A 25,354-nucleotide genomic window follows, 5' to 3' on the forward strand; every position below is an offset into this window, starting at 1 on the left:
CACACACACACACACACACACACACACACACACACACACACACACACACACACACACACACACACACACACACACACACACACACACACACACACACACACACACACACACACACACACACACACACACACACACACACACACACACACACACACACACACACACACACACACACACACACACACACACACACACACACACACACACACACACACACAGACAGATATATATAATATTCATTAATATACTTATATTGAGAATAAAAGTATTATACGAACGTCTAACCAATGTAATCCTGTTCCATGCTAATATAAGACCCTATTTCTAAGATGCAAAATTTATAAGTACATACTTCTACTCGGATGTGATTTTTCATGTCAAATAGCTTTGTAATGCTTGTCGAAATATGCTGATTAGAGTAAATTTTTCAATAAATATTTATGGCTAGGAAAGGTAAAATAAATTATTTTTTTCATAAATTATTATTAATTAATTCAATTCAACTTTCATAGAAATTCTCTCTTCTAATTTTCTTATGAGTTAGTATCATGTAGAAGTTGATTTTAATTTATAAAAAAGTTAACTAATCTTGCTTTTTATCTTCTTCTTTTATTATGTGTTTATTTTAAAAATTAATGTAAACACGACCTAAATGTGACTGTCTCATATGCTGAAAATTTGAATAACGATTTGCTACTTTGTGGGAAATTAATGTTCTCTACAAGAACTAATTAACTCCTCATTAGTCATCCAATCATTGAAACATTAATGAGTGCAGCATTTATTTAATATTTAATAGTGTACCGTTATATTATCTATTCTTTAGGTTAATTGTATCGATACATTATAGGATTATATAACATATTCAATTCCCATGGCTTTGGATTGCAGGGGGTGGGCCAGTGGCATGTATAATTACATGGTTTTGTGGGAAGAATTTTGTGGGTGGGGATATGTCATGGTTCTTGTTTTACTCTGTAATTGCAGGACAGAATGCTACATATCTCTTGTATTCGGTTTATTCTCTTTATCAGCTTGGGCATGCATGTCTCATGCTCATGTTGATTTTCAATAATATTATTTTCCCTATTAAAAAAACAAAACAAAACATATTCTTGTTGCTTCAGTTCATAGACCCTATATCCATTGATGATTTGCTTGAGAAGAAAATGTGAATGCTAAAAAGAAATGGATTCATAATTAAGGACAATAAATTTAGGCAAGAAGCACACACAACCATAAATACCTCACTGATTTTATATAATATATGGTCAAAATATGCTTTACCTCCTTTAATTATCAATGCAATTTATCATGTAAAATTTATCGATGAACCTTAAAGAGTTAAATCCCTTTCCAGTTGAAGTTAAATGCTGTTAAAATACGTGCTATATAATGGTGTTTATGTAAAGTATAAATTTCTCATAACTTCAATCTCAATCTTTCATCGGTTCACAGATATTAATCTTTCTTTCGCTTGGCTTGACCGAATCGAAGGACGTATTGATCCCTCAGACACTCACTTATTTTCATTTACTGCAGAGGGCAACCCTTGCTTTGTTCTCTCTGATATCGATATTGTTTGTCAAAATTAGAAAATAATATTTTTCACATTCTAAAAGATCAAGACTCTCTCGTTCGGTACATTGGTTACACATTTTGGGTTGATTTTTATATTAACTTTCTAAGAAAACTTCTTTGAATGTTTTCAGGATGCAATTGTATCCAATTAAAAATACAATCAAAATCTGCAGTGGTTGAGATTTGCCAAGAGATTCTGATTTTGGACAAGAAATTTGGTGGTTGGAAGATAATAGCATAAATATGGGACTCACGAGCTTGTAGACGAATTTGTCTAACATTTAGATCATCCTCTGTTATTCAGTAATAAGGCGTGGTTACCTAAGAGTTACAATTAATTATGGTGCGACTTTATATGATAAAATTGTGTCTTTTTTTCTCCAACATAACCATATATATCCAAAATAGTTTGTTCTTCTTGGTGGCAACCACATGCGATTCAAATGTTTTGTAAGAAATTCGAGCATGGGTGGTTATTGATCAAAAGTATTATTTCCCTGTCAAGCATTTAAACATTGACCCTCGTGTTTGAATGAAGAATTTCAGTATTTGAAAAAATTGAAAATGTATATAAATTAAATTACATCAATTCAATCACCTTCATTTCTAAAATAATTTGTTTGGATGTTAACTAAGTTGTGAAATTATTCAGAATTTGATGCCTACAAAAACTTTCGCTCATTGACACCAGGTACACAAGATTGTACAAAATGAAAAGTTCATAAACTTATTTGAAAAACTTTTTAGTCATTTATATTCTTGCATCTCTCTCACGTATTAGATGTAGCCAAATTAATAACACAGGCTGAATTTGTTCAGAAAAACTTGATTTTATTTCAACAAAATACATCCTTAAAAAGATACGAAACCGAAAAAAACATTAGATGTGTCTAACTCTTGAACCTAAAATTAACCTTACCCAAATTCAAATGACAACTATTTGACTCATACAAGTTGCGACATTGGGTTTCTTTGAGTCGTGTCTCGTTGTGTCAACATCGTGGAATTAGAGCCTCAGCCACATTTATAGGTGACATGGTCATGGGGAATTTAGTTCATTGCATGACCTAAGCCGTTGCGAATGACTCATCTGCTAGTAGCTAGTTTTGTCTTTCGTGACTACTTCAACAATATCTCTATTCCACCGCAACTGAATGCGAGATACGCAGTCTACTTAAAAAATACTCAGTCTCAAACACTTTTAACTTATTTAATTACACTTAATTTTCTCTATTTTCTGAATACGAGACTTGTAATTCTTCAACGTAAGTTTTGTTGTAAACTTGTAGTGACTGTATGATTTGTAAAAGTTTTTAACTCAATCATCCAAACAAGTTATTATTTGGAGATAAAAAAAAATGTTAGATGCTCTAAAAAAATATCCTTTCAAAATTAATTACTTCATCCAAACACTTTAATGGGTTTTAAAAACATCAATAAATTTTGCAGGGTAAATTGTATCTTTCTAAACAAAAAGAAAGTCTAGCTCAATATACATATAGTTGAATGGGATAAACTGTAATTCAGCCTTTTTGTGATCCACTTCTATATATAATTCTAGGCTGACGTGTTCACATCTGCATGTTATTACTCAAATATTCTATATAGATATTTATAAAATAGACAAAATGAAACATATGTCATGCAGCTAGAGAAAAGAGTGAGAGAGGGAGAATGACATTGATTTCAAATTCATAAGGTACGTGAGATAAAAAATTCGTGTATATTTGAAATAACTGTTCCGGAAACTGATCACTTCATGAGAATCACGCTACACGAATTATTCGGGAATCTGATATACGTATCTCCACGCTTGGGTGTTGGGTCTATCCAATTAACAATTAATATTCTTTTATAAGAACAACTAGTTGTATATTATATATTAGCACGATAATGCTCAACTGTGGTTACGTATTAAGGTAGCAAAAATAGTTAAGCAGTGGAAAAAATGTAAAATCTGCCAATGACTCACGATGCATGAATGAATATGATAGTATCAGCGAGTGTTCCCTATATTTTGTAATTGCCAAAATGTTTGATGGTTTGGGTTAACGATGTGCTTTATTTGCTTGAAAAATGTTGCGTTTTATCTGTCAAATAAGATTTTAATGATTATACATTTTTAGTGTGAAAGGTTTATACGATTTTTCGATTGCAAAATATTGTTATTGTTAGTATAATTTTTAAAGTATTTATTATAAAAGTGAAAAAAAAAAATCCTATGAGACAAACGCTTAAATTGTTATATAGTAAAATTTTGTCATTGTGTTGTTTATAACACCGGCAAAAGAGTGTAAAATTTACTATAATACATTTTTATTATTAATTATCTTAGTATAACTATTATTATAAAATAATATATATATATATATATATATATATATATATATATATATATATATGTATGTATGTATCATAAATATTATTTTATATATTGTAATATGTAATATGGTTACATGTCTTGAATTTGAGATAAAAAGTTCTCTTGTGAATATTGGAGTAACAAGTTTTAATGTATTTTTTATTCTTATTATTCTCAACTTAAAAATTAAATTTTGTTTTAATAAATTTTGAGATTTAATTATAATTTTAAAAATTTAAACATGATATCCAAATATAATAAATATTTTCTATCCTTTGAGTTGCTATCATAAGTTTTAAAAACTAAATATCTTTTTCTTGCTGCAGCATCACAGTCGTGTATTTTTTGTTTAATTTATAGAATTTTAGTTTTCATATTTGTGGTCAATTATTATCACTTTTTTAGTTATTAATTAAATTTAATATATTAATTTTAAATTTATAATTTAATTTAATTTTTCTATCTGTCCCCTAGAAGAAAATATCATAGTTTTATCCCTATGTCATAAAATATCATCATTTTATATTAAAGTTTACATATATTTTGATTTTTTTTATGTACTAACTTTTTGTTTTAATTCCTTTATAATTTGAGTTTGTGTTTGTCTATATTATCTTGTGAAAAAAGGTAAAAATGTAAATTGATTATCATATTCATAAGCATGTTGATATGTCACAATTATTTGAAAAATTATTTAACATAAAGAAAAAAATACTAACAACTAAGTAAGTGATATTTATAATGACACGTCATATTTTAATTTGAATAATAAGATTCATTAAATAAGACACTAATTTTAATCTATTTATAAAAAATAATATAAACAAAAACTTAAATTACTTCGCAACTATATAGTTTTCTTAAAAAAAATTAAGCACCCTCCCTCCCCCTTAACCTGGAGTCATGGGTCGTCTTCTATGCGGACTAGGCCTAGGGCCAACCTTGAAGACCATGTACTCCGGCAGTAATGGCTTAATGATAGGTCAAATGGACATTTATTTCCTACACTCACTATTGCATCAGACATCATTGCATTTCGAAAAGCTTATTCTGAAATATAAATTTATATTTCAAAATGAGTTTTCCATATGTAATGGAAGGCGCATGATGAAATAATGAGGATGCAGGATACAATAGTCTGCAAAGTGCTTCCAACTTTGGATGATGATGGTTTATAACATTAAAGTGCTTCTTTCATCCCACGAATTTTAAATTGTACCCCTATAATTTCAATATCCCAAATTTACCCCTTAATTAGGGGTGTTCAAATTCAAATCGGTTCAAAATAAAATCAAAAACCAAATTAAATCAATTTTTTTTATTTATTTGAATAATTTTTTTCTCAAACTAATCGGTTTTGTTTGATTTAAGATTAGTGTTTTTAAAACTAAATCAAACCCCAATATTTATATTACTTTAGTATTATATATTTTATGTATATAACACTTAAATTTACCGTTTTTGTAATATTATATATATAAAACTTATAGCACGCATACAAATTAATTAATTTGTATACAAAGGGGCATAAGTGCTAAAAGTCTTGAATTGATCACTTTGCTTCTTATTATTCTTTAACGCCGGGCTATGGATTTGAAGAGAATCGACAATTGAAATTCACAGAAGAATATCTCTTACAGTGGGCAAGAAGAGGAAAGGTGTAGTGAAGATGGGAATCGATAAACAAATTAATTAGAGCACGAACTATACCATTATATATATCATCTCCATTCTTTTTAATTAAAAATACATGTTATAATAAAAAATAAAAAAATTAATACACGTCTTAATTATATACTCAGTTAAACACATGTTTCGACTTTCAATAAAAAAAATTATTATTATAACTAATTTTAGTACACATTTTAATTACATTCTATAATTTAAATTTAATTCTAACAAAATTAATTATACTATATAAACAGGCTTTTAATATCTGAAAGATTCCAACTCGTTGATAATACATGATTTTGATTCATCTGTGACTCAACAGCTGTATTATAGAAGACAACACAACACACCGTAGTGTGGAAGGCAAGACAAAGTAGATCCGATAGCATCTTATTTTAGTAATCCGTATTCAGTGTAGTACTATTACAGAATCGGATTCTCGTGAATAGAGATCTATGAGAGAGAGAGAAAAAAATCAAGACAAAATTCATTAATCAATTGCATAAGATTTTGAACTTATTTTTGTATTTTTTATTATTAAAAAGTAAAATTAAAACTCCAAATTCCAATCTTAGTCACGTGTGTAATAAACAACTAATCTACTTAGTAAGTAATAACAGATTAGTTATAAAATTGGCAAGTCCGAAAAAATAGGTATTTCCTTTGCGAGAAGAAAGCATAATTAAAACCTGAGAAAATAGTAGAGTGGCGCATTAATCACGCATCTAAAAATTCTCTTTAATAGCACGTAAATTACAAATTATCCTTCTCCCAACGCCCATCCCCTCTACATTTTAGTTTAAATGACAAATCTCTTTATACATGGACCTTTCCCCCAACTCTCTCAACCCTTTTCAGTGAAACCCGGGGAAAATTTACAAAAATTTCTCAGAGTGGGCTACCCAATAAATAAAGAAATATGCTTTTTAAGAAACTCCACGAGACATGTAATTTATTAGTAACATTAATATCACCTTTATGTTTCGCTTACCTCACCATCCCTACACATATCCACATCTATCACCATGGTCCCTTTCTCCTTTGACTTCCTCACTCTGCAACAGTTTCTCCTCGGAGCCTATCAAAAGAAACCCAAATCAATTTCCCATGCCAGTGCTAACAAAACGGTAAATTTTGTAAGTTAAAACATTCAACTTCAAATACTCAAAATAGGTTAGTAGGAAAGTATAGAATTTCTAATGACCTTCACGTGTTGCCAGTATAATTTTTAACCTAAGGAAACTCAGAAGAACTTACTCTGTCCCATAGATGCGGATCTGGCTTCTTGTATACCTCCACTTTGTCAAAAGCAGCAGGATTAGCCATCTTCCACCTGCAATCAGGATGAGGGACGCGGTGCCTTTCATATTCACTCACTATTTGTTGCATTGTAGAATTGTATTTAGCCTTTGAGAAGTAAAACACAAAAGGCTTCTGGCATGGATTTCGGCTAACTGGACGTGTGTTGAATGCATATGCAGTGTAATCAGCTCTTCTATACCAATTCAAGAATGTTCTTGAAGGCATTTCCATCTCACGTGGTGAAAACACGCCGCGAAATATCTCAACAGCAAAACCCCACGAAACAGAAACGGTCCAGCTCTTTGATTTGTCGTAGCATATGGATTGCTGCATGAGTCCTGCTGAGTCAAGCTTCATTGGTATAGTGAGCCGTTGAAGGGCTTCTACTTGAGTCACGTTGGGGAAGATAGGCTCAACCACATCGAGGTGGTGCAGTGACACCAATGGAGTCACGGGATGAGACGCAAGAAGGCCGAACAGGTTTCCATACACATCATACTGTTCCAATAAATCAGGGGCAGTCAGTATACAAGTTATCAGAATGGAATGCATTCACTTGCAAGACTACATTCCTATTCCTTTGTCTATAACTAGGAATTTTCATGACTTTGCTGCTCTGTTTCTGTTCAACAAAATGAAATGCTACTGGAGTTTTTTTTTATTAATGGTCAAAGTATTCGATATTTTGAAAATTTTAAGAAATATTTAATGTTCTCATTTTTGGATCAATTAGAATTGGAATTATTTAATACTACATAGTAATAACTGTTTTATTTCTCAATAACTGCCCTTATGTTACTCGTTAACAAAACCCATTAGAATAATAGAATCACATAGGAAGATAAAGGAGGAGTAACCGATGACAATTTATAGCAATTGTCTCTGCTCTTCAAAGTACAATCTGAAGTTAGGACAAAAAGCTTTTACCACGTAGCCTAATTGCCTCCACAACTGTGACAACAACTCAAGACTTAGATTGCTTATAGTCAAAATCTGCAATGCCTAACATTCTACTCCACATGGAGCTCTACCAATCATAACGCTGCAGCATAAAGTCAAATTTTATAAACCAAAACGACAGAAGCACCATGGTTTTCCACCACCCACCACCAACCCTCTAAACCAAATGACTTAAACATGCTTTTTATTGCTTTACACTAGTAGTAGTACATACATAAGTTGTTAGTAATAATTTCTAAAATTATATTTTAGTAATGTCAAATTTTGAAATCCTTAATCTTGTCCTTTTAATTTTCTTAATTCTTGCACCCTTAATGGCCCCAGTCGTAATTATGAAGTGCGCCTAATTCAGCAAGCTCTCCATTTGTTTGTAAACTAATTATAATTATAATTTAAATTATTTATAAAAAGCACAGTTTTATTTCTCAAAAAAAAAAAATGTGAATACAATACTCCATATCAGCCGAATAAAAGAATTTATTGGGAGGTGTAAATTAAACAACCGCAGGCCAACGCAGACAATTAAATAGCACAAACCAGAAATTGAATGCAGGGGTCGAATTCCGCCAAGGAAACATAAAGATAAAAAAAAAAAATCTAATTAATGCGATTGGATCCGACACCGACACCGACAGCGACAGCACTTCTCTCTTTACACGGGGCCCAGGTAAAACCAGATTCAGCAATTCTGGTGACGCGCAAAGTTTTTATTTAAACCATAATTATAAATAGCAATTCGTTAAGAACCAACCAAACGCGCTCCACCAAGCATTAAAAAAGAAAAGTAAGATTAATGAAAAATAAAACAGAAATGAGAAAGCGAAATGATAGTAGTAATAATGATTAACAGTAAGAAAGAGCGGGACCTGGTGAAAACCGATTTCCTTGGTGAGTGGAACACCGAGTTCGGCCATACACGCTTGCATTCTATCATCAGAACCATAGAGAGCCGGGTAACGCTGAATGCAACGGTCCTGCATTTTCTGAAGAGCCTTCGCCAGAGGATAACTAATTGCAAAACCTCCTCCGCCATAGGCCATGTTGTAAGAGAAGAAAATGTTCTGCAAGTGACTCTCCGACAAGCTCCCTATGTAATACAACTCATTGTGATCGTATTTTCTCAAAACGCGAATTAGGTTTTCGGTGACGAAAACGGTGTCGTCGTCTCCCATCACGAACCACCGCACGTCCTTCATCCCCAGCCGCAGCGTCTCCGACACGATCCGCGAGATCCTAATCGCAGACCGGTGCCCTTGCCTGTTCGTGTACTTGAACCTCGCCGTGTCGCCGGAGATTCTCACCGGCGGGAGCGTGTCGCTGTTGTTTTCCTCCGATTTCACCTTCTCGTCGAGCCACACCACGCCGCGCATGTCCCTCGCTCTGTACCAGAGCTTGATGTAGCTCTTCCTCTGGTCCCATAGCTTGGCCGACGCCGCGATTCCGAACACCAAATGGCGGAGGTCCGTCCGGTCCTCGGGATTAGTCTCGCGGGAGCCTCGTCGGAGAACTGCGGCGGCGGAGGCGGTGGCATTGACGGCGATGATGGTTTTGGAGAATGGGGCGTCTTTGCAGGCGCGTGAGGTGGAGACAAGCTTGAGCGTGTAGACGAGGTAGGTGAGGGAGACGAAGAGGATGAGAAGGACAAGAAGTTTTGGTAATGTTGGGTGCTGTGGTGCAATGGGAGTTCTCATATGTTCCCAAAATAGCAGCTTCTCTGACTCTTTCTCACCCATTTTGGAAGGAATGAGAAATGCAGGCCTAAAAAGCCCAAAATTGACCTTCAAATTCACACACCCCTCCAATAGACTCTATAGTTTCAGTACTATGAGAATGGATTGTTTGGTTTCTGAACCAAACAGGTGCCATCATATCATAGGCTAACATACTGTGGGCCAAATAATAATCGTCTTATTAAATGCTGGTTTTTACTTCTTCGAAATTGACTGACCAATATTTTTATTTTTATATCCCTCGCAGTGTTGCAGATTTGCAGCTATGATATGATTACTTATAAATTGTTTATAATATATATATATATATTGAAAAAATCCATTGAGTATTCAATATTTTTCTGATCAATAAATTATAAATACAATCAATTAATTTCTTAAACTCTCTTTTTGTTTTAGGAACAGAGAAAGATTACTGGGGAAAGTTGTCTTTCTCATTCACTTTGTCTCTTTCTATAAAATGGAAAAAGTCTTTACTCTTTACTTAAGTTGATGTACATCAACTAATAATGTGTAAACACATTAAGAAACCAGGTCTCAATATCGATACTGGATTATAACAAAAGATATAATAGAAAGTAAGTGATGAAATTTGTTTTTAATCACAGTAAAAATGCCCCTAGATTGTTGTTTTTAATCAAATACGCTGTAACCATGTATACAGGACTATTGCCAATCAGAAACAAGACTTTCGTAATGCTTTGGGTATCTCTTATGCCCTTGTTTATGTATATTTTATTTGCTGGTAAAAAACACAACTTAATCAATTTTAAAAGTATCCTTCTTTTAAACTTATAATAATATACACTTGAATATAATTGCTAATATAGTGCTCAACCAAGTATAATGATATTATGATCGATTATCTTATGCTTTAAGTCTACACTGGAAGATGCTTTCCTAGGACGATGCCTAAGATTCTCACCTAATAAGACGACGTTTTCCTAAGATAATATTGTTTAGTTTGTAGTTGGCTAATAGAAAGTTCCGAGTTAAATTCATGTTATATTTCTTTAAATTTCCACTTCGTCAACACTGTAAATTAAATTCGGACATTATACACCTGTGCAGTCACATTCGCATAACCCACAAAGTAGCAATAAACCGTGATCGTTTTAAGATCAGGAAAATAAATTATCTAGTCTTAAAAATCATCAATACTCATGAATTGAGTAACTTCAGCAAACACCAGTGCTTCCCAAATTCGAAAAACATAAGGGCACCATCTCAGACAATGAATAATTTTTACTTAATTGGGGTCCCTACATCTTTGATGGGAATAATTATGATTAATTTTTAACAAGCTCCCAACCGGATGGTAAGCAAGGCATTATGAAATGTTAGCCAAATAAGAAATTTTACTTTTTTTCTGGACACTTGTGTGTGTATGTATTAACTAATTATTAGTGTTAAGATTTTTATGCTATAAATTAATTAGAAGTCTTTTAAGAAATGACTTTTAAAATTATTGTAAAATTCAATAAATTTATCTGTTGATTGTAATTAGACGGTAGTATAAAAAAATGCATTCTAATTGTATTCAATAAATATTCAATAGCCCCATCCGTACCTTTTTCAATTTTAGCAAATTAATGAAATCATTTTAGAGAAGTACAACACCGAAATATGGAAAACATTTTGGAAACGGTAGCTTGCTTTTTGTTATTTTTTTCGGTCGACTTTGTTCTGTTCAATGTTCAAACTTGACTGATCCTGTTGTTTCCATTTCGGTCTATTTAGTATCTTTTTGTTTTTTTAAATTTATTTTCAGGGATGGGAAGATCCGTGTTCCGAAGGAAGAAGAGTGTCAGCAATATTTTTTATTATTTAAAATTTATGTGTGTATTTTAGTTTGAGAATAAATTCAATAAATGAGAAACTATAAAACTTACATATTTAATGAGACCCTTATGATCCAAGAAGAGTATTAAATAATGTATTATTAGTATTTCTTTTAAAGGAATATGTTATGAAGTTGGGCCTTTATGCTGATGGGCAGGTATGAGCTACAGAAGATTAAGAGCGTGCTGGGAGGTAATTGTTGTAATTAACTATCAAATTGTTGATATAGCCGATAGAAGATGGACAATTTTAATATTGTGTTTCTGTAACATTAATATAGATTCGTATGAGTAAGTTTATGAATTTATAATTCTTAGGAGTAAACTTACGGATTATAATTTGTTTAAAATGTTTTACAAATTAATGATTAGGATTTTGAACTGACTTTTAAATTATTAATACGATACTCTGATTAATTATAGGTTAATTATATTATAAATTAATTAATATTACTATATATAATATTAAATTTTTTAATATATATATAAATTTACATAATAAATTTTGCGATAATTATTAGTAATGTATAATTATATTATAATAAAATCAAAATACATTATTTAAATATTATTTTTATTATGAATAATTTTAATCTAATAATATATTTTTTTACATATATAAATTTTAAATAAAATCTTAAATTTTATTAAAAAAAATTATATATAAATAAATTAATTATTAGATCAAAATTAATTTTTATAAAATTTATTAGATAATTTTATATGTACATTAGCAAAGCAATTGCCGTGCTTGGATGGCCATTTGGGAGGCACCAAATGTCCGTTTGCGTGTTCCAATGCACAAAATGAAGAAGTAACAATATCCTTGGAAACAAAAAAACATGGATTAAGTTCAACTGAACGGTAACCCAAACGTATACTCAGTTTGTGCTTCACATAATAAAGCCAATCAAACACAACAGTACCAATTTTTTAACACTCATATATCATATACATCTAGTTGACATTCTTATTTTTTTTTCTATCTCTCTCTTCTAATCATATCACTATATCTATATTTTTTCCTCTCAAAATGTCTAAGTAGCATAGAAATATCTATGCATCTTAATTCCAAACGCCATGCATTTTTCTTTAAAATAAAAAGGAATTATTTTCTCCTACAGCTGAGGCAAAAGCCTCCTGGTGAAACTGGATTGGATCATCTTAAACATGCTTTGTCAAATTCTATTTTTGATGAATTACCAAGTTCTGTATTTGTTTTTTCTGTTAAAAAAATCCTATATTTGTTTTATCTAGTTTTAATTTTTGTTTAAGGTTTCCTTAGGTACTTCCCACCGCCTAATGTCTCAGGGAATGATGATAAATTTTGGTAATAAGATATTCAGAAATTATATTATTAGAAATGTATCTTATATAGTTTACGTTAGAGGATTCGAATTATGAAACTATTTGTTAAATAACAACAAATAAAGTGGATAATTTTCAATTAAGGACTGTATTGTGAATAATAAATCAGAGGGATGAAAGTTGTTTCATGAAAATAACAGATGCAACGTCTGATACTAGTAATAGCACATTGTTTGTGTATCCCAAATGGCCTAGCTCATTGACTGGAATAAAGGTATTCTTAGGCCATTATCGTTAATCACACTGATACTTCATTCAACTACTTCATATCATCCTTGTATATGTTAAATTACAAATAAAAAATCATCATCCATCTTTAATTAGTAAAAGGCGAAAGAATATTTCGCTGTGTTTATCACACGGCTCTGTGATTTATACAATTACAAACCTTTCATTTTATAGCATAAACAGTTACTTGTTCTAGTTATACTTCTCAATGTGGACTTTAGTCAGAAGTGTAGACACCCGCAAGCTTGACACTATCCCGCAAGATCCGAGAAACTGCTGTCACATTCTTCCTCAGTCATGGATTATGAATACTTTATCTTTTTTGTTATGAAACTATTGTTCTTGCGTGTTTTGTGTGCTATTACTACTCTGTAAAGTCTTTTAAGGCTTGGGATATCTAGCTTGTAAACTAGGTTGATTTCTTTTAATTAAGGTGGTTGCTCTTGATCTTGCAGTGTTAGAGACTATATGAAAAACAACAAAAAAGCTACTTGTTGGACAGAAAAATCTCAACTAAAGACAAAGGAGTAAATATAGGTTATATAATTAGAATGAACCATAAAAGCATTTTGTCCAACCTTGTATTTCTAGTATCTAGTGCCTACTTTTTTGTTTTATCACTTTTATGGCTTTGCTTTTCTGAATTACTTTAGTTTTGACCGTACTTGTCTAGCTATTGCATAAAAATCTTCATTTTACTCATCAGTGTGCTGCTATGCAGATATCTTGAAGAAATGCCTAAGATTGAAGTTTCGGCATTGTTCTCTTGCTTGATTCAAGCCATTTCTCTGGCCTGATTCTTCTACTTCTACATAACCTGGATGCTACACCTAAGCTAGCATAATGGCATAGCATGATATCGAAGAAAGTAACAATTATTTTTATTCCCTAAATTAGTTTGCAGACAGAGATTATACATAATCTGGCTATGTAAATAGATAATAGATAACAGTGTACAATCAATCAGCATAACCACAATTAAGTTATAACTTAAAGTAATGCCTGAAAATTCTGTTAAATATTTAGTCACAATGGACAAAAGGTAGGTCTTTGCAAGAACCATAACTTTGACATAACATCATCAAATCATTATTAAACTAAAAATAATTTGAGTGACAGTAACACGGCATTCTTTAGTAAAAGGCGAAAGAATAGTTGGCTCTGTTTCTAACCCACGGGTCCGTGCTCTTAGTATAGGCATTTCACTTGCTATTAGTATAACACTCAATGTGGGCTTGATGGGAAATATACACAGCCGCACACTTAACACTCTTCGATAATGTGTGCTACCCCTCATCCAATAGAATACTGTTCCCAGAGTTTTTGCAGGCAATTATCACTCTGTAAAGTCTTTGGGGCCTGGAATAACTAGTTTATGTTATGTTTATTTCTTTTAAGGTTGTTAATTTTCTGATGCTATGGAGTCAAAGTCCTTGTTATGACCAAAGACCCAAAAAAGGAAAGACCTATTTTTTTTTGTTGAAAGGAAAGAGCTAATTGTTGCTCAGTGAAAAATCTCAATTAATGAAGAACAGTAAACATGAGTTATACAATAGAATGAAGTGTAAAGCATTTTGCCCAATCCACTTCGTCTCTACTCTTTTTTCCCCCCCTTAATTTAAGTCTGATTTAAGCCGAGCTGCTGCAATAGAAACTTCATTTTACTCATCACTATGGTAGTGCACTGGTACGCATATTTCATGAAGAAGCGCTTAAGTTTGAAACCATTTCTTTTATTCATCAAAAGACTTAAAAGTAGACAGAGGCTGCTCATGCAACGCAAAATTATCACAAGCAAGTCTAACAAGAGCATCAACACACGAATTCCCTTCTCAATAGATATGATGAATTTTGACCTGCCAATTTCCACTTATCAACTTCCTAATCCCTTGAATTACAGGATTTAGAATACTTTGAACCACAGCTAGGGGTGTGCGAAAAAATGAGTTTGGACCAAACCAGATTGTAACCAAACCTAATTTGAAGTGGTTTTTATTTGAATTAGTTCAAGAAAAAAGAAGTGTATTGCTTGATAAAATCAATTCAGTTAACCAAATTGTTTCTATAAAATCGACTCGATTAATCGAACTGATTTTTACCTTAATTTTTTTTCTTTTAAAAAGCAGTTTAAAAATCAATTCCGAACTTGTTGGGCTCCTAGAAACATTTTAAAACTAATTCATTTTAAAACCAAAATTTTGAAACCAATTCAGTTTTGAATCGGTTTTCAAACCCGTTCAACTATTTGAATATAAAATCGAATCAGTTAAAACAGTTCGAAACTAATTTAATTCGATTTTTTTACCAAACTAGTTTTTGCACACCCCTAACCACAGCCATGGAAAGACCTTCATAAACACCCCACATCTCTGCTATATATTCTTGGGGAAACCAGTTTCATCTCTAAGGAGACCCCCACATCTTGCTTCTCCTGATGGACCTTTGACAGATCCATCTGTATTACCCAACCTTCCATGGGTTCCTTCCAATAAACAACGCATATTAGAGTATGACCAACAATTAGATTGATCACTTCCCATGATAGGATCATTATAATTTAATTAGCCTAATTCAAACATACTACATTTTACTTAGCCTCCATATACCTAACACCTCAAACAAGTGTCTTTTGAACTTGAAATTTAGACAATATACACAGATCCACAAATAAGTAAGTTTGAATTATGTAAAATATTTATTTGGCAGCCTACGGCTCCTATTATGGAGAGAATCGTTTGCACAGTGTGACTTATTGAACTGATTTAACTTCTTTCATGTGCTCATTTTAAAATTGAAGAGCGAAAATAGTTACTTGCAACTAGTGGATAGTCGCATATCGTTTGTCTACTCCAATGACCAAGAACATTGATTGATATCAATACAATGGCTGTCATTTTTACATAGAGGATGTTATTAAGTATTCTTTAACCAGTTAGCCGATCCTATATAAAAAATAGTTCAAGTTGGTGCAGTGTTAGGTTAAGCTCTCCAAGAAAACAGTACGGTCTATGGTTTAATTTGACTAATTAATAAGCGACAGAGAGATATATAACTTGGTTTAGTTTTGATTGTTTTTCAGCTTTCATATAAAGGCAAGTGGATAAACAATTGAAAGAGGGATAACCTCAGTGTGATGAAAACAATGGATCCAACTTGTTTCTGATACCCGTGTGAAATTGACAAAATAATTACTTTGTAACTAGTAGTAGCACATTGTTTCTTGACCAAATTAACCAAGAATATTCATTGGAACTATATTTCCGAATCTGATTGGTCAAATAAAAAAAATTAGAATTGGATTAAGTATGACAACAAAACCCGGTGGATCAGTGGTTTTAACCATCATAGGAATACAGGGTGAGCTGGTTTCTGGTTTAATGGTTTTCATGGGTTCAAACTTCAAATAGAGTTAGCTAGTTCTAGTATTACTTTATTGCATATATAGCATGGTCTATCATCTATAATATATATAGACTCAATCATCTATCTGTTTTCTGAAAATTATGTTTGAGATATATGAATCACTCTTTACTTCAAACATCTCATTAACACCTTTTTTTTTTCTATTTTTCTATCATATCATATCACCTGATATACCTACAATTTTGTATTCTTTTTTCTCTTTCTCTCATTAGGTGTCAAATAGATGAGAGGGTGTCCATGAATCATTTTTTGTTTGGCAAATAAATTCTGATTGTCCAACATATGTCTAGGCACACACGAGACAAGTAACAACCTTGTTTCATCTTCATTGACCAGACAATCAGCAGCACTCAGAAACTTTAAGTTCATAATTTACTGCAGGAATTGTAATTACCCCCCGCCCCCTATACTCATTAGGTGCATATACATCTAGTGAGAGTATTGTTTAGATGCATAAATATTATTGTTGATATAGGGGATTTACCACTACTGTGGATAGCGCAGCAGATTCCATGCCAGCAAAATTATCCTCTATCACGTGTTTATTATATATATTGATCCTTATCAGGCTCTCAACCGTGCGTGTATATATATGAATATTTGTATGCACAAGTTGATACTTTAGCCCCACTGACTGCAACTGGTATTAAGAAATGCAAACAAAATTAAGAAAAAGGAAAAAATTAATGACCTAATCACATTACCGGAAACTAACACCAAGGTTTAAAAGTCAGCCTCAAATACCACTTGCACGTGTTAATTCAGACAGCTATAGAGTAGGAAAATCAGTTGCACGAATACTATACTAAAACAAATGTTAAAATCTTATCCATTGAATTTAAATTGAAGATTTAAAAACAAAACCTTTGACAGAAATCAAAGGCATGGGATTACAGCTTAGAATTCGTACTAATGAGCATTTTCCTAATTCAAATGGGAGGGGTTGAGGGTTGAAAACATTTCTATATTTGAAGCTATACAATAATTTCTCCAAGCATATTATAATTTTCTAATAAGATAATTCGGGATCTATATAAACTCCTAGACCTTACACTCTTCCTCATCCTCATCTTAAAAACACACTACCTGCTAACAAAGCATCTTCAGACACAATGAATGACCGTGTCCGACATGCTCCAGCTGCAGAAGTTGCCAACAGGGACAGGTCCCAAGGAGTCACAAAGTCACTTCCAAAAAGAGGGCAGATTAAGTCCAAGATAGTGGCAAGTGCCTTTCATTGCATCACCAATGTAATTTGTCAAGCCTCGTCAGCTGGTGGCCTGCATTTTCCAAGACAAAAATAGTCACTTAGCTTGAAGCAGGGCTGATTAATGCTTAAGGATTTTCTTGTTTGTATATTGTATCATTTAGTTTTTCTCCTTCCTCCTGTAACTTCTATTGTTGTTATTATTATTATACACATGGCTCCATGCTTTTCCCCCTTCTTGGTTTCCTATATACAGCTTTCGAAAATAATTTAATCCAACCTATATATATAAAGGATGACATGCACTAATAAATAAGTAAACTTAAGATAAAATTGTTACACGCAAATAGTTTTATTTTTTAAAATCCACCAATGTATATAAAAGGGAGTTCGCTTTAATACACTGCCTTAGTAGCACACACTTATCACTATTTTCGTAGTAACTTTAGCTTCCTTCTTTTCTTCTAATTTTGTATTCCTTACTTTCTAGCAAGTTTATATGGTTGTTTTATGATAACGGACTTAATTATACTTTAATGGGAAGGCATGTCAAACAGCAGGAAATAAAAGAAAATAGAATGGTCTAATAACAATAACAAAATAGCAAGAAAAACTTCAAAAAAACTGAAACATAAGACTGTAATTGCAGGATCTTCCTATTAGAAAGACCCTTTCAAAAATAAGCGTATGCTGCTTTAGGTGACAGAAACACGGTATTCTTTAGTAAAAGGCGAAAGAATAGTTCGCTTTGTTTCTATCACACAGCTCCGTGGTAAGCATAACCAATTACCCTTAATTATATAGCATAGATAGTTTACTTGCTCTTAGTATACCATTCTATGTGGGCTTTCGGTAATAAAATGTAGACACCACACGTTTAACACTCTCCAGTCTCCAATCATCTGTGCTGCCCCTCATCCAATCAAGATTGAAGATACTGCTCTCAGGTCCTCCCTCATCTACTATTGTGAATACTTGAATTTCCATCTCACTTTTTATTTTTTCTATTACAAATCTTCTTCTGCTCTGAGAGTTCTTTGTGTGCTATTATCACTCTGTAGAGTCTTCAGGGCTTGGGATAACCAGCTTCTATGCTCGTTTCTTTTAAGTTTATTGCTCTTACAGCGCTCTGATCTTGGAGTGTTAATAATAGGAATTCTGTAAAATGTTTAGAAACTATGGATCAAAGCTACCTCTTTGCTATGACCAAAGACTCAAAACAACAAAGAGAGTTATCATTGTAAAAGCATTTTGTCTAATCTTCTTCTCTCTGTCTATTCTTTTGCTATTAATTTAGCAGAAGTGACAAAAGAAAAAATGAAAAAAATAGATGTGTATGGATACAGTATACATAAAGAAAAAAATAGTTATGCCTTCAACTGGCTAGTATTTTTGTCGAAGAGTTGGGTTGATGAGGCTCTGAAAATTACCGAAACAATGGAACTAAAAACATTGGGTCTTGTTGGAATTCCCGGAAATATTTATAAAAGATCAATAGTTATCAGGAATACATTACTTTAAATTATCAAGAAAAACACAACAGAATCTAGATATTAGTCTTAATAGAATTATCGTTTTATTCTCATTATCACCTAATAGATTAAAATTGATTTCCACACATTTAAACCCATAAAAAATATAAATAATTAATATAAATTTTATAATATAATATTAATTAATTAGAAATTATAAAATTCCTAAAATCTCCCTTTTGTGCAACCATACGTATAAGCCACCATTGAGACAGTTATTACTAATAATAGCACATTGTCTATCCAAATAGCTTTAACCTATCGACTATCGACTAGAACTTCGAAGTAACAAATTGAGACAATTATAGGTTTTGTTTAGAATTAGGTTAAGCTCACAGCAACCAATTAAAACCAATCTAAGGTTAAAATTAAGCATCTGAGCTTAGTGCAAGGAGCTGTTTCCTGATTTCTGGAACAATGACATTCATAAAAACTAGTTAAAATTTAGAAACTGGTTTGATGGGGTACACCAGGCCCGTGCAGTAGTGCAACACATGGGCGACGCATGAAAGCCCCAGTAGCAAGCTACTGTGGTGGACCCTCCCCTCAAAAAATTAATTTAATATCGTGTGAACCAATGGTCCACATATCAGATATTAAACTGATAAGAACAGATACTACACTTGATCTTAGCCAAAAGGCCGAGAAAGGTATGATTTGTTCAATGAAATAATGTTGTTTTTATACTTCAGTCTTCAGTGCTTGTTATTTCTCTTGCGCAATGTGGGACTTCGTTACACTGAAGGTCTTCTTGTTTTGTAGTCCTTAGGACAGTATTTGTTTGGTCGACCAGCAACTATCCATGTCTAACAAATCTTTGTTCTAACTATGGATAATTGATGCCTTCAGCCACAATTAACGAAGTCACGATAGCTACTTGCTTTAAGCTTGTCGATTAATGCATAATACTGATAATTTTGACAGATGAGTCTGAATGAAAAGGGACAACATCACAGCATATTGAGTCTTGAGACTGGTATATTCTAGTTCTGCATAGTAGACAGGAACAAAGCCACTCCTGCAAAGACCAGAAACTTATTTCTCATTTGTGACAGGGTCCGTAAAATCATAGTTGTTTTGAATCTTCAAGTTTTCCAGGGAAAATTTTTTGGACCATCTGAATCCAAATTTACTAACTAAAAAATGGAACCTCCTGTACAACTACATTTTGAAAGAATTATGCTGGACAATATTCTGTAAAAATCCATTAACTTGATTGAGCATGCAGCTATTATACTCATACTTGTAGTGCTATCTTGTTGAATGTTTGTCAATTTTTTCAAATTGAGATGTTGGTGTTCATTATATCTTTTGTTGAATGTTTGGAAGTTGGAATTCATGCCCCTTCTGCTGAGCTGACTCATGTTTGCAAAAATTTTGACCATTGCAAAATTAAATCAGAATAAAATAAACATTTGAGGATAGAGAACCTCATTTTCTTTGTTTGTTAGAAGGATTACGTTATATAAAATAATAAGAGATGCTTCAGTGTACGAATGAATTAATCAGTGCACTCAATTAATCTCGTACACGAAGAAGGATCAAAATGTAGAGGGCTGGGAAGAGAAGGAATCCACCAAGAGAATTATCTTGTCATTCTTCCGTTGAGGAGAGATAAATTTGTGAAATTAACAAGATGGTGGTTATGACACCGGACTCTATTCTTCCTTGAATCAGAAACTTCTGGTAGCACCACAGTAACATTAAAAAAAAAGTGCTCATTCTTCACGGGTTTTCAAACATTCAATGATTAGACGTTAATTTCATATATGTTTTCTTCCTAAAAATCCACAAGATTTCTTCATTCACACCCTAAGTAGCACCTATTTCCTATGAAACTTTTTAACAGATCTGTACAACGAAAACAAGTCATTGATCTAAATATCAAAAATAAAAATTGCATAAAAAATTAAGTTAAAGATGGAAAAAGGAATAGAGAAACAAATTAAAAATACCCTTTATTCAGAAAGACTTGGAGCCCAAATTAAAAACATTGTTATTCAGCAACAAACTTTAACTGAAATCGCAGAGTTTTCCATATAGGAAAAACTCTTGTAAAAATTGGCCATATGCCGCTTTAAGTGAAGAAAACACGGTATTCTTTAGTAAAAGGCGAAAGAATAGTTCGCTTTGTTTTCAACACACGGCTCCGTGGATTAGAGATACGACGGCCCTCTCATTTTGTAGTGTCAGCAATTTACTTGTTTTAAGTATACCACTCGATATGGGCTTTTGCTAAAAAATGTAGGCACCTAGACACTTAACATTCTCTCGGTACCCCTCGTCCTTTCAAGACTCAAGGTAGTAGGCGTTTCACTTTTTTATAGTGCATTTTTTAATTAGGGACAGATTCACATCAGATGTTTATAAAAATTACATTGTCTGGCTATAACAATTACAGTCTAATGCATCTGACTGTCTAGGAACAAACTGATTTTTGAAGATTATCAATTTTCTGTAATAGAGATTATTAGTAAAATTAAGTTTCTTATGTATAGACAAACATTGCATTTGTTTTAACATCTTGATATAAGTCTTCTTGTATTAGACAAACTTTTGATTTTCTCTAGGTGTGAGATGCTCGGTTTATTGTTGTATCATTTTGGATTTAATATAATTACATTTTTTTTCAAAAAAGACTCAAGACACGGTTGTCAGTGTCCTCCCTCATCCATGCATTTTATCAATGTTGATTTTTCATCGCACTTTCTTATTCTCTAATTACCAATCTACTGTCATGCCAACTTGATGTGGTCACGCATCATAAAATTCACTGTAAAGAAAAGGAGTGTGCATAGAAAACCATTGTGTTAACTGATTGAACATCATGATGATACAAACTACTAAGCAATAGAACATGTATATTTATACGATCGGAGAGATGAGTATCATGTAAGCTAAGTGATATACATCAATAACTGAATGGACATTAGCTTATTCAACCTAACTAAATACAACAGATGCAAGGATTCAAATATGACCGACAAGGCCGAACACAAACTCTAATTTCTTTTAATGCTGGTACCTGGTAATCAGATTAGTCAATTGTTCTTTTCTTCTAACCTGTATGTTTGTTAGTATGTCAAATACAAGGTGTATGCTTTGCTTTATCGTTTTCATCATTTTCATGGGAGATGAGAATAATGCACGTACTGCTATACTATATACAGATGCACTGCTATAGCATTAGCGGGTAAAGAATTAAGCTTGTTTCTTTGTAGGTAAAAAATTTGCAGGTACATTTTATTTTATTTTGCCTCCATGTACCTCACACCTGACACAAGTGTCTTGTGAACTTGAAATGTGGACAACATAAATAAATATTTTTTATAAAAACTAGAAAACTGAAAATATTGTTACAATATATATTTAAATCAAAATTTAAATGCTAACTTCAGGAAATACTAAGTTTCATCTATTTTTATATCATTTAATAATTTTTAATTAAAAAATTGGGATAATTTTTAATTAAAAACTAATTAAATAGTGTAATAGTGTAAAAATATCTCCACGTTAGTCAAAGTTGTCATACATTGGCAAATCAGACTAATGAAACTAACCAGGTAGGAGAGCTGAGAGAATATGAGACACTCCATTAGTTTTTTCTGTCTCTTTTGTCATCATTTCATGGTCCAGCTTACAGGTAAAAAAATTGTAGTGTTTGGTGGGAGATATCTGTCACAGAAAGAAAACTAGAATAAAATCATTACATTCTTGAGTGTACTTTTAACAGGTGCTATGTTCATGTCTAAATAGTTCATTTGATTCTTAAATACAAATTATTATCAAAGAAAGTGTTGGATCTCTCATAAAGCTGCACGTACAATCAAACTTTTTTTCTTCAAAAAGGAAGATATTATCAACACACAGTAATTTAATTATGAAATTCCTAGCTATTGTATGTTTCCACACTTCCACTGTTCCACACATACGATTTTAATCCAGTTATATATATGTGCACACGCGATCAATCATATCTCAGAATTCCTTTTATGATATATATATATATATATATATATATATATATATATATATATATATATATATAATATATTCCAGTTCCATGCATGTGGAGCACAGAATAATATAATTAAGCAAACACTCATTAATATTGCAGTTTCCGTTCGTGGCAATAGAAATAAGAAAATATAAATACAGAACAAAAAAAATGTAATTATTAAGGTTTATGTAATGCCAATCATCATGGAAAATTATGTTGGAGCACTAAAGGACGTAATAGGAGCAGCTTGCTGAGTATAATTATCTGGGGAAATCTGGTCAAAGAAGCATTGAATGTTTGTTGGTAAAATATCAATTAATATTGTTTGAAGATTAATTTAAAAAGACAAATAAATAGTACTGAAAACAAAATTATCTTTTAAAAGTAGATAAATAAAAGGAATGCAGATAGTAATACATTTTACAGCCAGCTAGCTAGCCAGATATTCATTGAAGAGCTTCACATCAATTTTTTTAAGGAAAGAGCTTCACATCCTAATTCATATTTAAAGAGGTTAATTTGTTTTGCTTTTCTAGGTACTCCATCTCATCTCTTAATTGGAGGTTCATCATTGCCAAGCAACAAGAACCTTTCCAACACAATTAAACTGTCCCAAGACCATCACTAGTTTAGGACGGCAGGACCACTTTGCCATTTATATTTGCATTGATTAATGATGGTATTTAAACAAATTTAGAATTTCGAAAATGTGGTTGCAAATAAAATGTTGTATAGATATGAAGTTGTTTTGCTAAACATTTTTACTTTAGTTTTGAGCTTTACTAAAAAATCTAATAATTCTTGATTGCTGGCAAACTTATAATTTTACCAGATTTGTTAACATCATTTCTTAGGACCGATTTAACTAATCAATAGTGAAAATTAATTATGTTACAAAAAAAATATTGTAGTTTTATGTTACAAGTATTTCTTTTTACATATATTTTTTTAATCTTTAGTTACATAAAATCATTCCTGAGTTAAAAGTTAACAAAGCCTTAAAATCTTGTTCGGTGTAGTTTATTGTTTAAAGTTTTTAAATTTTACAAAATTAAACTTAAATTAGTTTCTCCTTCTATTTCTAGTTTTAAAAATTAAATTTGTTATCAATCTTACAATTTTTTTAACAAGTTCATTAGAAAGATGTCACACTCTTGACATAAAGTTGTGATAAGAGGATATGGAGTGAGAGAAAAAAGAACAAAAATATATAAGTTTTTTATGAACTTTTGAATCTTAAGCATTTAGATCATGATCGAATGGGTTTAAAAAATCCAAATTTAATTTAGGCTAAAAATTCAAAGCTTGTGCCCTGCATTTCATTAGACATGCAGAGGATTCAATCCAAGTCCTGGGCTATAATGGGTTAAGTCAAAAAATATATATTCAATTTCAACTTCTAAAATGAAATTTGAGCTTAATGAAAGTCTAGTTTGTATTGACTTTTGCGAGCTAAGCTTAGAATGATACATGATTGGATCCGACTAAAAACGATTAAATTTAATTTGTGCAAAAATAAAAGAAAAATAAATTGTAAAATATATGTTAATTAGATGGATAGAAATAAGAAAAAACCAAAGAAGTTTCCTTCTATTATATTTAGATGAATAAAAGAGAGGGTTAATACAAATGAACAAATTGTATAAAAAAAACATAGTTTTAACGGCAAATTAAAAATATTGAGTTTAATCCCAAACAAGTATATACATTCTGTTATATTATTTTAACATTAAATGATTTTATTCATAAAACATATTTAATTTTTAAATTACCTAAGACAAAATTGGAAAATAGAAACTCTTTGTCCAACTTTCACGCCAATTTAGAGATTTTTTTTAACTAGACTACACAAAAAAAAAATCATTTTTTATATTTCTTCTCTTCAATAAAATTAAAAAGATTAATATTTTTATTTTATTTCTCTCCAAATTTTCCAGCCTTCTAAACACGATGTTAAGCTTGGATGAATACATTCCTAGATCGTGTCTCCAAAGTTAAGTGGCGGGTGAATTGTCATTATTGGCGAACCACACATAACTAACCAAATAAATAAAACAGAACAAAACAAATGGAAACTAAATTAGTTATAATATACGGATAGTGTATTTTTTTTTACTATCCAATTATACGTTGTCACATATGGTAATAT

General features: G+C 31.8%; 1 protein-coding gene, 3 non-coding genes and 1 pseudogene across 4 annotated transcripts; all 5 read right to left on the reverse strand.

The window, feature by feature from the left end:
• Window positions 1–6,295: 6,295 nt before the first annotated feature.
• LOC100795943 (uncharacterized) lies at window positions 6,296–9,866 on the reverse strand. Its single transcript, XM_003532867.5, has 3 exons — window positions 8,743–9,866; window positions 6,872–7,414; window positions 6,296–6,692 (listed from the first exon to the last, which is right to left on the reverse strand). Exons 1-3 carry the CDS (start codon window positions 9,607–9,609, stop codon window positions 6,591–6,593), a joined length of 1,512 nt encoding a protein of 503 aa, XP_003532915.1. The 5' UTR covers window positions 9,610–9,866; the 3' UTR covers window positions 6,296–6,590.
• A 4,244-nt stretch (window positions 9,867–14,110) lies between these two features.
• Window positions 14,111–14,221, reverse strand: LOC113002503 (uncharacterized; annotated as a pseudogene).
• A 4,102-nt stretch (window positions 14,222–18,323) lies between these two features.
• On the reverse strand, window positions 18,324–18,440 carry LOC113002500 (U5 spliceosomal RNA). Its single transcript, XR_003268055.1, has one exon. It is a non-coding gene; the product is annotated as a U5 spliceosomal RNA (small nuclear RNA).
• A 1,224-nt stretch (window positions 18,441–19,664) lies between these two features.
• Window positions 19,665–19,859, reverse strand: LOC113002488 (U2 spliceosomal RNA). The gene has a single exon (XR_003268047.1). It is a non-coding gene; the product is annotated as a U2 spliceosomal RNA (small nuclear RNA).
• A 1,376-nt stretch (window positions 19,860–21,235) lies between these two features.
• LOC113002502 (U5 spliceosomal RNA) lies at window positions 21,236–21,355 on the reverse strand. The gene has a single exon (XR_003268057.1). It is a non-coding gene; the product is annotated as a U5 spliceosomal RNA (small nuclear RNA).
• Window positions 21,356–25,354: the final 3,999 nt, after the last annotated feature.

This window comes from Glycine max, chromosome 8, assembly GCF_000004515.6.
Source record: "Glycine max cultivar Williams 82 chromosome 8, Glycine_max_v4.0, whole genome shotgun sequence".
Taxonomy (NCBI): Eukaryota; Viridiplantae; Streptophyta; class Magnoliopsida; order Fabales; family Fabaceae; genus Glycine; species Glycine max.